Source organism: Trachypithecus francoisi, unplaced genomic scaffold, assembly GCF_009764315.1.
Source record: "Trachypithecus francoisi isolate TF-2019V2 unplaced genomic scaffold, Tfra_2.0 Lachesis_group4, whole genome shotgun sequence".
In the NCBI taxonomy this organism is placed as follows: domain Eukaryota; kingdom Metazoa; phylum Chordata; class Mammalia; order Primates; family Cercopithecidae; genus Trachypithecus; species Trachypithecus francoisi.
Window position 1 is genome coordinate 103,941,012 of NW_022681469.1, and position 11,902 is coordinate 103,952,913.

The window sequence follows — 11,902 nt, forward strand, 5'->3', positions numbered from 1 at the left end:
CCTTCTGCTTGGAACCTGAAGACGACTGGGAGGATCCAGAGGCCCTGATTTCACGGCTGCTGTTCCTAAACACCTCCGGATACAAGGCCAGCTTCCGTGGCCTGTACGTGGCACTGCCATGGCTGAGTGGCATGTTCTGCAGCTTTAGCGACGAGGAGGAGCTGACTGGGCGCCTGGCACAGGCCCAAGGGGCGGCCAAGAAAGCTGGCCTCCTCATGGCCCTGGCCAGGCTCTGCTTCCTCCTGGGGCAGCTGTGCTGCAGGAGGCTCAAGCTGTCCCAGGCCCGGGAGTACTTTGAGGAAACACTGGGGACCCAGGAGGGCAGCTTCGGGGACCTGTTCCAGGTGGTGGCTGTGTACGCCAACCTGACCAGCATTTACCGGAAGCAGAACCGGGAGAACTGTACACAGGTGGTTCCCAAAGCCATGGCCCTGCTCCTGGGGACGCCCAGCCACATCTGCAGCACCGAGGCGGATGGGGAGCTCCTGCAGTGGGCGGTGGGTGGCCAGAGCCTGCAGGCCGAGGCCCGGGCCTGCTTCCTGCTGGCCAGGCACCACGTGCACCTCAAGCAGCCCGAGGAGGCCCTGTCCTTCCTAGAGTGGCTGTTGCTTTTGCACAGTCTGGGGATTTTCATTGACCTCCAGAAGAAAGATGAGGCGCATGCCTGACTGTAAGCAGGGAAGATCTACTACATCCTGCGGCAGAGTGAGCTGGTGGACCTGTACATCCGGGTGAGTGGCAAGGGATGCAGGAGGACCCCTGTGCTGTTCACTCTCTGTCCATCCATCCATCCGTTCATACTTCCATCATCTATTTACCTGTTTATCCTTCCATCCATCTATCCATCATCCATCCATCCATCATCCATCCATCTGTCCTTTCATCCATCCATCATTCATCCATCCTTTTATCATCTATCTATTCACCCGTCTATCCATCCATTCATCCTTCTATCATCTATCTGTTTACCTGTTCATACTTCCATCCATCCATTCATTATCCATTCATCCATCCATCCATTCTTTCATCATCTTCCCATACACCTGTGGGTCCTTCCATCCATCCATCCATCCATTCACCTGTTCACCTGTTCATCTTTCCACCCATCCATCCATCCTTTTATCATCCATCCATTCACCTGTCCATCCATCCATTCACCTTTTCGTCCATCCATTCACCTGTTCGTCCATCCACCCATCCTTCCACCTATCTTTCCATCATCCATCCAACTTTTCATCCTTCTATCCATCCATTTTCCATCCATCCATCCATCATTCATTCATCTGGTCACCTCTTCATCCATTCACCTGTTTGTCCATCCATCCATCCATCTTTCCATCATCCATCCATTCAGCTGTTCATCCTTCTATCCATCCAACCATCTTCCATCCATCCATGATGCATCCATTCACCTGTCCATCCATCCATCCATCATCCATCCTTTTATCATCCATCCATTCACCCGTCCATTCATCCATTCACCTGTTCATCTTTCCACCCATCCATCCATCCATCCATTCATTCATCATCCATCCTTTTATCATCCATCCATTCACCCGTCCATTCATCCATTCACCTGTTCATCCATCCCTCCATCCATTCTTCCATCCATTCACCTGTTCCTTCTCCCATGCATCCATCATCCATCCATCCATCCACTCACCTCCTATCATCCTTCCATCCATCCATCCATCCTTCATCCGTTCTTTTATCATCCATCCATCTGTCCATTCATCCATCCATCCATTCACCTGTTTGTCCATCCATCCATCCACTCATTCATCCATCCACTCACCTCCTATTCATCCTTCCATCCATCCATCCATCTCTCCATCCACCCACTTATCTATCCATCTATCATCCATCCATCTGTCCATCATCCATCCATTCACCCATTCCTCCTTCCATCATTCATCCATCCATCCATTCATCCTTCCATCCATCTATCCATCATCCATCCATCCATCCATCCACTCATTCATCCATCCACCCACCAATCTACCTATTAATCCATCCCTCCATTCATCTATCTGTCCATTTGTGTATCCATACATTGATCTATCCACCATTTATCCATTCATATGTACATACATCATCTACCCTCCACCCATCCATAATCTACCCACCATAGATACATACAGACATACACACATCATTCCAACCACCCACCCACCCACCCATCCACTCATCTGTCCATCCATCCATTCATCCTTCCATCATTCATCCATCCATCCATCATCCATCATCCATCCATCCATCATTCATCCGTTCTTTTATCATCCATCCATTCAGCCACCATCCATCCACCTGTTCGTCCATCCATCCACTCATTCATCCATCCACTCACCTCCTATTCATCCTTCCATCCATCCATCCATCTCTCCATCCACCCACTTATCCATCCATCTATCATCCATCCATCTGTCCACTCATCCATCCATTCACCCATTCCTCCTTCCATCATTCATCCATCCATCCATTTATCCATTCATCCATATATCAATCCCTCCATCCATCATTCATCCATCCACCCACCAATCTACCTATTAATCCATCCCTCCATTCATCTATCTGTCTATTTGTTTATCCATACATTGGTCTATCCACCATTTATCAATTCATATGTACATACATCATCTACCCTCCACCCATCCATAATCTACCCACCCATAGATACAGACATACACACATCATTCCAACCACCCACCCACCCATCCACCCATCCACTCATCTGTCCATCCATCCAGTCAAGCATTCATCTATCCACACACCCATCCATCCATCCATGTGTCTATACATCTGCTCATCCATTCATCCATCCATCCACTCATTCCTAAGCCACTGCTGAGTACCTGTTGTGTGCCTTTTCCCTCCCTCCAACTGGTTCCCTCACATCCTTGCCCAGTGGCCAGCATCTTCTCCCTGAGGGCAGAGGCGTGGCCCCTCACAGTGCCTAGCACCTGCTGGTATACAGCTCATGCTCAAAGAATGTGACCACTCAGTTAACACACAGAAGAACGTGCTCCAAGCGACATGTGGCACATCTCCTTACAAAATGAATCTATCATAGCGGCTGTTTTCAGAGGCTTTCCCAAACATAGTGTGATCTGGAACAAATTGTGAAGCCCACGAGCCTGGTGAAGCTTTCATTATTGAGCACCTGCTGTATACCTCCTTGAGCTGAGGAGAAGGATCAAGAGCTCATGGCCAAGAGGGGACCAGGCCCACCCACAAACACTGTTGATGTGCGGCCCTGAGCTGTGGCAGGGATGTGGCAACGCAGAAAGGAACCAGGGGATGGGCTGCCAGCAATCTGGGGGCCACAGAGACTGTTTGAGTGCAGGGGGGGTGGGCTAGGGCTATCCCTGGTGGTAGGATTCACAGGTGTCGGGCTCCTGGGCTGCAGCTGCTCAGTCACCTCCTGGTACTCAAGTGCATCAGTTCATTGTCCTCATGCCAGTGGTGGGGCAGCCCTAATGCACAGGTCTGAAAAATGCTCAGGTGTACCTGCAGTATGTGAGAGGAAGGAGGCTGGCGAAGGTGGGTGTGGCCACCTCGCCAGGTGTGGGTCTTGAGGGAACTTCTTCTCCTTTCAGGTGGCACAGAATGTGGTCCTGTACACAGGCGACTCCAACCTGGGGCTGGAGCCGTTTGAGGCAGCTGGAGACATCTTCTTCAACGAGGCCTGGGAGCGGGAGAAAGCCATGTCCTTCTACCAGGTGAGCTGGCCTGTGCGCTGATGTGGGTGGACCTCAGGGGGGCACCTGGAGGGCTGAGGCACAGGTGTGGCAGGGCAGAGGCCTCCCACCTGAAGGCAAGGCCACCCATGCACATGCTTCGTTTCCCAGTGGTCTCACCGGGAATGATATTGACTGTGCCCCTGCCCGGGAGAAACGCCTGGGCCGTGGACGTGGCAATGGCTCTACCCTTGCCTAGTTGTCTCACCGGGAATGATATTGACTGTGCCCCTGCCCAGGACAAATGCTCGGGTCTGAACATGACAGTGGCTCTACACTTGCACCCGATGATCTTAAGCAACCATGAGTAGGAAGTCTTGTCCCCATCTTCCAGATGAGGAAGCTGAGGCTCAGAGAAGCACAGGGACATGTCAAAGGACACATAGCATGTCAGTGGGAGGCCCAGGGCCAGAGCCCAAGTCTGCCTGCACCCCGAAGTGGGGACGGCTTCTCCCTTCCTCTGAGCTCACCGTGTGGCTCAGCCCTGGGCACAGACAAATGTGTTTTTAGAGCAGAGAGGAGTGCTGGCTCCCCCCAGTCAGACCCCCGGTGCCCAGGTGGGAGAGGCTGATCTGAGGCTGCCGGGTGTAGCTAGATGGGCTTCAGGTGACTCTTCAACCCCCAACTTGGATGTCGGAACCATGCGTTATCCCAGAGCACAGAGCTCTGAGGACGTGCAGGGGTAACTGGGGTGTGGGATGCTCCAAGCACATGTTTGAGCTCTGAGGAAGGCGCTGGGCAAGGTGGGTGCTGCGGAAAACCTGACCCCACCTGCCTGTGTGGTAGGACCGGGCCCTGCCCCTGGCAGTGACTATGGGCAACCACAAGGCGGAGCCGCAGCTGCAGCTGTGCAACAAGCTGGTGGCACTGCTGGCCACGCTGGAGGAGACCCAGGAGGGCTTGGAGGTTGCCCACATGGCCCTAGCACTCAGCATCACTCTGGATAAGTCCCCTGAGTCCCCGCCCTGCCAGGACCCACACTTTGCCAGAGCCCAGCCTCCAGGTCTGTAGGACAGGAGCTGAAACAGCTGCTGGATTTTCCTGGTCTCCTGTCCAGGCAGGCAGATCTGCCCAGCTGGCTTCCCTGTCCGGCCGTGCAGCACAGCCCGAGGTCTCTCACACAGTGCTGAGCTCTGCTTCCTCTGTCTCTTCCCACTGCTGACCACAAGGGCTGCCCAGTGTGCCCTCTGCCTTCCAGATATGCCAGGCATCTCGGTCCCTGTATGTGCCAGGCTGAGTGGCACATTCCCTTTGTCTTGTGCTCTTCCCACCCTCATCAACCACACGGCTCTCTGGCTGATGAAATCCCAGTTCCCCTTCCAGCAGCCTGCCTCTTAAGGCCGGGCATCCCCTGGTGCTGTGCCAGGTCGTCTGTCCTCCTCCAGAGACAGGGAACCCTGGGCAGGCCGCATGCCCCAACGCCTTGTGCCTTGGGGCGCAGTACAGAGTAGGTGTGCAGCTGTGTGGCAATGTATTGAATACAGGCTCCACACCACTCGCCCTGAAAAGGGGAGGACATCAGAGACAGCCTAGGTGGGTTTGTGCATCTGTGGGGGGACCTGGAGCTCAGGCACACAGTGACTCCCCAAGGTAAGGGGCTCTGATCGTGACACACCCAGGAGGAGTCGGATGTCACGTCTGTGGGCTGCATGGAGGCAGGGTGCCCGGGAGCACCTGGACTGCATGGGTTTTGGGCTCCCCTGGTTAAAACCAGTGAACAAAGGCAGGTGGCTATGTGTAGGCACAGAGCTGGGCCATCCAAGTCCGACTTTGCCACAGCCTCACAGTAGACAGGGGCAAGCCTTATTAGTTCTGCTTTGCAGATGAGAAAGTGAGTCTGGGAACCCAGAAGGGACTGGCCAGAGCTGCCCAAGTGACCACAGGTGCCTGGAGGCAAGCCAGGTGCTGCCCAGGGTCTGCATGCCTGCACCCCAGGGGACCGGCTGAATGAGCACATGGCCTACCACCGGCTGGCCGCCCTGAACCACCTGCTGGGCCATGGCAAGCTGATGGAGCACTTCTACCTCAAGGCCCTATAGCTCTGCATCTCGCCGCTGGAGTTGGAGGAGGAGACCCTCTACTACGTGAAGGTGTACCTGGTGCTCGGTGACATCTTCTACGACTTGAAGGTCGGTGGGAAGGGGCAGGGCTCGGGGTGTTTCCAGCCCCCTTGGAGTGGGATCTCCACCCAGACCCCAGGGGCCTGGGATCCAGCATTCCTTAGGAATGGCCCAGTGGCCTCCCTGGAGCTCTGCACGTGGCTGGAGGAGCCCGCAAGTTTCGCAGATACAACCCAGCTCCCAAGCTGGCCAGGCCCCACCCTCAAGAACTCAGTCTCAGCCAAGGAGGCTGACACATGAGTGGGCAATGGTGGCCTCTGGGTAAAGAAGGGGGATGGTAGTCAGGGGGCCCTCCTGGAGGTGACACCAAACTGAGTCTTGACAGTCAGTAAAGAAGGGGGATTGTAGTCAGGGGGGCCCTCCTGGTGGAGGTGACACCAAACTGAGTCTTGACAGTCAAGTGTCAAGTTGCATTTAACAAAACAGGGTCGGGAGAAGGACATTTTGGAGGACGGCATCATCCTCATATTGAATCCACATTGCAAGATCCAACCCAAATCCCAGTGCCTCCTCTAGGAAGCCTGCCCAGGGTGCCAGCCTGCACTGAGCAACTCCTTCCTGGAGTCCCGAGACACCTTGAATCTTCACATCACCCAGGAAGGGTGGGGTGGGACCGGTGTCTTACCATCGGGTTCACAGACAGGGGAACACCTGCTCACGGCAGGTGCAGTGGGGCCCCAGCCAGCCAGGCTGAGACCTTGCTGGGTCACGTCTGTCTCAAGCGGAGGTACTGTGCTACCTCTGCCCCCAGCCCTGCAGGGGTGGAGAGCTGGGACTAGCAGACTCAGACCTGGGGTGTCTCCCCGCCTCTGCCCAGCAGGCACCCGCCCCTCCTCAGCATCGCACTGGCACCGTGTCAGTACTCCTTATGGGCTCAGGGGCCAGGATGCTCCAGTCCAGGGACCGAGATCTTGGGGGCCTTAGAACAACGTGAGGAGCTGGGGCAGCCCTAATACCCCGCCCCGTATCCCTCACAACAGGCCTGAGGCTGCCCGGGAGGCCCCCGCCCAGTGCTGGCGACACTTGGTGGTCAGAAGCGGTCCCTGTGGCCTCCCAAGTCCCAGCCAGACAGGGAGGTGCCAGGTGTCAGGCCCAGGGGGACGCTGCTCACTGCTCAGGGGCTCGCCTGGGACCCAGGGGACGGGCCTCCCAGAAGAGGGCCTTTATCTCTCTTGGTCAAGCCTGCCACCCACATCCGCCTGCCCAAGAGGACTGAAAGGGCCAAGTAGTACATGAGAGGCCAAAGTCCATGGTTGGGGTCGAGGGGCAGAGGCCTCCTTCACCTCCTTCCCAGGCACAGCCCTCTGGGCCTCATTGTGACGGTGCTGTCAGCCCAGGCCAGCTTCCCACAGGGAGGCCCCCTCAGAATTCCCCAAGGGCGCCTGTCTTTCTAAGGCCACACCCTCCTCCTTGTATAGGAGGCTCTGGACCCAGGGCCCAGAGAAGTGGGAGAGAAAGCTGGGCTGGATGGTGCCTGAAAAGCTGGCAGAGAGGCAGGGGTAAATGGGCATCCTTGCCGATTGCCTCTAAAATGCGGTCCCCTTTAGTCTACACATGAGAGTCAGCCCTGGAATAGGGTGGATTAGGTGTGTCCTGGCTCAGCCTGCCACTCACTGGCTGCTGCACACACTACAGGCACATGGAAATTCACACGCAAATGCACACAGACACAGGCCCACACACACTAAGGCACACAAACACATGCACACACACAGGCATGCACACAACCACGCACATGCAGAGACATGCTTTGGCTGGCTCCTTCGTGTTTAGTTAGGATGCCCCCACGCCTTCAGGATGCCCTTGCCTCCCACCCCCAGCTGAGTTAGGGGCCTCCTGGGCCCCCCACAGGCTCCTGGACTTCCCTCTGCCACAGCCCGGGCCACCTCTGTGGTCGGTGTTCAGTCCCAGGTCCCTCAGACTGGGAGCAAGGATTGTTAGGCTCAGCCATGCACCCAGCACAGAGTCCAGTGTTTGGCGGGGCCGGGGGGCATTAGATGAGCGGCGGCGGTGACTCGGGGTGGTCTCACGTCCCTCCTCCGTGTGTGGGGCAGGGCAGTGAGGGAATGGACTGCTGCATCTTGGACTTTGTCCTTGGCCCTGGGAGCCATCTTGAGATGGTAAAGAGGGACAGGCCAGGCCTGGGTCTTAGAGAGGTCCCTTGGGTGTCCCCCATGTGGAGGAGGCGCCTGGGCAGAAGCTGACAGGGAGATGGGAGGGTCAAGGTGGAGGTCTGGGAGGCAGCATCCCAACCCAGGGATGGTGAGTTTGAGCCAAAGATGCATTGAAAATGGGAGTGGATGTCTGAGGAGTCACACTCCGTCAATATTTCAGGAAACATTGCCAGGGAGGACACCTGTGAGATGGTTTTGTACCTGGCCTGGCCCGTGGAGGGCTGGAAATGGTCAGCATGGACAGGGGCCAGAGGGAAGCCTAGGTCACTCAACGCTGTGCCCCTGCTGTGGCTTGGAGCCACGGGTCCTGCATGGAACTCTCTGAGCAGGCAGGATCTGCCCTGACCTCAGCCCATGGGGAAAGCAGCCACTGCCTGCAGAGAGGGTGGGACTGGGGCAAGAGGCTTGGGGTGAGTGGAGCATAGGGATAGTCAGGAAGGCTTCCAGGGGTTTCAGGGTTGTCCCCAACTCCTGCAGCTGAGACCACAGCAGTGTCACAGGCTTCGGGGCTCATGGGGTGGGCCAGCATTGGCTGGACATGTGGAATGACCTGGAGACAGGAACAGCCTCTGGGAAGACAGGCTCCAAGTCCCCCTTTTGCTGAGCATGGCCTGTCCCCTTCAGGAATGGTTTGATGCAGCCGGGTACTACCACCTGCACTGGCAGCCGCTGTGGACCTGGGCAACAAGAAGGGCACAGCTGAAGACCTACACGTGGCCGGCCACCATCTCCCACAATTTCCTCCTGGACCGCGAGGAGTCGCTCTTCTTCTACCAGAAGGCCAGGACCTTCACCACAGTGCTCAATGTCTGCAGGATCAACCTGCCTCCTCTGCCACTCTGCGGGTGGGCCCCCTGGTTGGCCCCAGCCACCCTCGCTCAGGACAGCATCCGACGGAGTGGGTTTAGTGCAAGGCGGGTGGTCTCCTGCCTCTCCTGGTGTCTCCCGTGGCTCATTTTCTGGGAAATGGAGGCATGAAAGCAGGGTTCAAATAGCAATAAATGCTTTTTTGCAATAACATACTGAAGTCCCCAGGGCATCCTTCCCTGTGTGCTTCCTGGGCTGTGTCTAGGGGCCAGCTACTTCCCTGGTGGCAGCCCTCTGTTCTTGGGGATGAGAAGGACCCTGAGTCCAACAGACCTGGACCAGGTCACCATGAGCCTCGGTTTTCTTGGCGGCCAGAGGGGAGATGGTGGTAGAACTCCCTGGGCAGCTCCCTTCTCTCTCTGCTCAGAGCTTTTGCTGTAGGTCTCGTGCCGCCCTTGCCTTTATCCTTCAGGCCACTGTGCCCGGATGTGGGGGCTGCTAGTGCCTCTGTTCGCCATTGAAGAAACAGAGGCACAGAGAGGTTAGGTGTCTCGCCCACCGTCACACAGCAGGTAGGGGCGGAGACAGAGCCCCAGTACACTGATCACCACACCACCCTGCCAGCTTGCTGCCAGGAAGGTGTCCCCCATTAGGACCCAAGGTCAGCTCCTGGACCTCTCGTGGTGTCAGGAGAGCCACAGGCCAGTGAGGGTGGCCCCGGGGATCCCTCACTCAGTGCCCTCTGCTCCCAGATTTTATTGGGCTGAGCCTGGCCAGTCCCACCTCTGGCCACCGGTCAGCCCTGCGGGAAGTGAGATGCAGGGATCTCTGCCTGTGTAGACGCTGCTACCCAGTATTGAAAGCCTTATCTGGGCTGCCCCCTATGCCGTCCCCACAGGCCCCCTCCCCTTCCGGCCCCCACCCCTCATCCCAGTCCCTGGAATCTCTTGGCCCCAGGGAACACAGCTCACATGGTCTTTTTGCCAGTTTACGGCAAGCAAACCGAGGTTCAGAGACTGTGGATGTCCCACGTGATTCTCACATACACTGCACTCTCCCAGGCCCCTCTTTTAAACGCTTTAAATGAGGTGACTTTCACATCGCATGCAATCAACTATTTCAACGTGAATAATGTGGTGGCATTTGTGCACTCACAGTCCTGTGCAACCACTCACGCCATCTAGTTTCAAAACGTATTCATCTCCCCAGAAGAAACCTGCCATCCTCACTAAGCTGTTACCCCTTCTTGGTATCCCCCAAGCCCCTCGTTTAATGGAAGGGGAAACTGAAGCCCTAAGAGAGACTTGCCAGTGGGTGGAGCTCTGATGATAAGGAATCAGGCACACATCTGCTGCTTCAGTCCTGGGTTGGTTTTCCACCCAGCAGAGGTGACAGAGTCAGGAGGTTCTGGGAGCGCCACAGGTGTCACTGGTTCAGTACTGGGTTGGTTCTCCACCCAGCAGAGGTGACAGAGTCAGGACGTTCTGGGACCCCTTGCTTGCAGCCAGAGCCCTGCCCCGAGATTTCCCACCAGGGGGCAGCAGAGAGCTTTCCAGAACCGGCCGCGGGGCTGGCGGGAAGCAGCGGGTCAGAGCTGCTGACAAACCTCACGTGGACCCCAGATCGCTGTCTCTGTGGGTTGGGCTTGGGAATTGGAGAGGAACCCGCATGATTGGAAACGTGAAGACAGCACAGCCAGGCTGGAGGAGCGGGAAGTGCCGTCACGTTTACTGAGGACACAGATCTCCTGCCCGCTGGGACGGGCATGCAGCCACTCTTCTCGGGGTGGGGTCCGCAGGTCCGGGTTGCTCTCAGCCCCTGACCTGCCTCAGAGTCCGGGGGGCTTTGGAACTGTGCCTCCCCATCTCCACCCACCCTGTCTGGTGCCATGAGGGGACTGGATCCTGGGATCCTGTTCTTCTTGGGCAGCAGAGACTGGGGGACCAGAGGAGATCATGGGTCTTCAAGCCCCTCATTCAAACCCCAGCTCACCACGCACAGTCTGGGTGTTCGTGGTGAGGGAGTTGATATCTCTGAGCCCCAGTTTTGTCACCACAAAAATGAGGCCGACATACTGGGGCAGAGTGCCAGCCCCAGGGCTAACAGAGGCCTGTTTCCTACTGACAATACCTCTTACTCCTAGGAACAGCTCCAACAACCACACACTAGGGAACGCTCAACCCAGGCCAACTTGTCAGAGGCACGTGAGCCAGAGCGACTCCATCTTGAATGGGGGCTGGGTCAAGGGAGGCTGAGACCTGCTGGGCCGCATTCCCAGGAGACTAGGCATTCTTAGTCACAGGATGAGATAGGAGGTCAGCACAAGATACAGCTCATAAAGACCTTGCTGATAAAGCAGGTTGCAGTAAAGAAGCCGGGCAAAGCCCACCAAACCCAAGATGGCCACGAGAAATTTGAAAATTAGACAAGATGTGGTTTTTATTCTCTCCTTTCTACTTGCAATCTTGAAAATTCAAGTAGCAGCAAAGGTTTGTTGAAAGTAACTTCCACCAAATAGAACCTATTACAAATGGACTACAGTGTCAAATAACCACATAGATGTAAAATAGAGATGCAGACACAGATATAAAATCCAACGGTTAAACCAAATTGAGAAATGCTTGCCAGTTTGATAGGACTTCTAAAACTTGACATAAATGTTGGCTGAGGGATACAAGATGTTATGAGACGAGTGAGATGCTTGGCCTAGAACCACAGGCTCTCTCCTCTTTACACAGAAAATCCATGAGGAAGTCAAATCTAAAAGAACCAGGTACCATTGAACGGCATACTCAGCTATGCTTCCCCATCCCTGGGCCAGCTGTGGTGACTAGTGGGCCAGTTGTTCACCAACATCCATCATAGATCCTCCAGGCCATGGCTACACTTTACTCCCTGGCATTATGTAGACTAGGTCAATCATGGTCACTCTCGCCTTAAGCCTCCCCCCATCCTCAGCGTGGTAATCACCCAGTCCCAACCACAACAAGGACAGCCGTGTCCTTGGGAATGCAGAGCAGGGGCCTGGAAGGAACCTGGATCCCTGAATACCTCATGAAGTAGT

The 11,902-nt window shown here is 55.8% G+C and overlaps 1 protein-coding gene across 2 annotated transcripts; it reads left to right on the top strand.

Moving 5' to 3' along the window:
- The first annotated feature begins 132 nt into the window (after window positions 1–132).
- LOC117072068 (SH3 domain and tetratricopeptide repeat-containing protein 1-like) lies at window positions 133–9,051 on the top strand. Of its 2 annotated transcripts, none has more exons than XM_033191964.1 (4): window positions 133–731; window positions 2,906–3,294; window positions 3,597–3,719; window positions 8,656–9,051. In XM_033191964.1, exons 2-4 carry the CDS (start codon window positions 3,244–3,246, stop codon window positions 9,007–9,009), a joined length of 528 nt encoding a protein of 175 aa, XP_033047855.1. In that variant the 5' UTR covers window positions 133–731; window positions 2,906–3,243; the 3' UTR covers window positions 9,010–9,051. The 2 variants fall into 2 exon arrangements, with proteins under 2 accessions (XP_033047855.1, XP_033047856.1); XM_033191965.1 differs by lacking the exon at window positions 8,656–9,051 and adding an exon at window positions 4,524–6,105.
- Window positions 9,052–11,902: the final 2,851 nt, after the last annotated feature.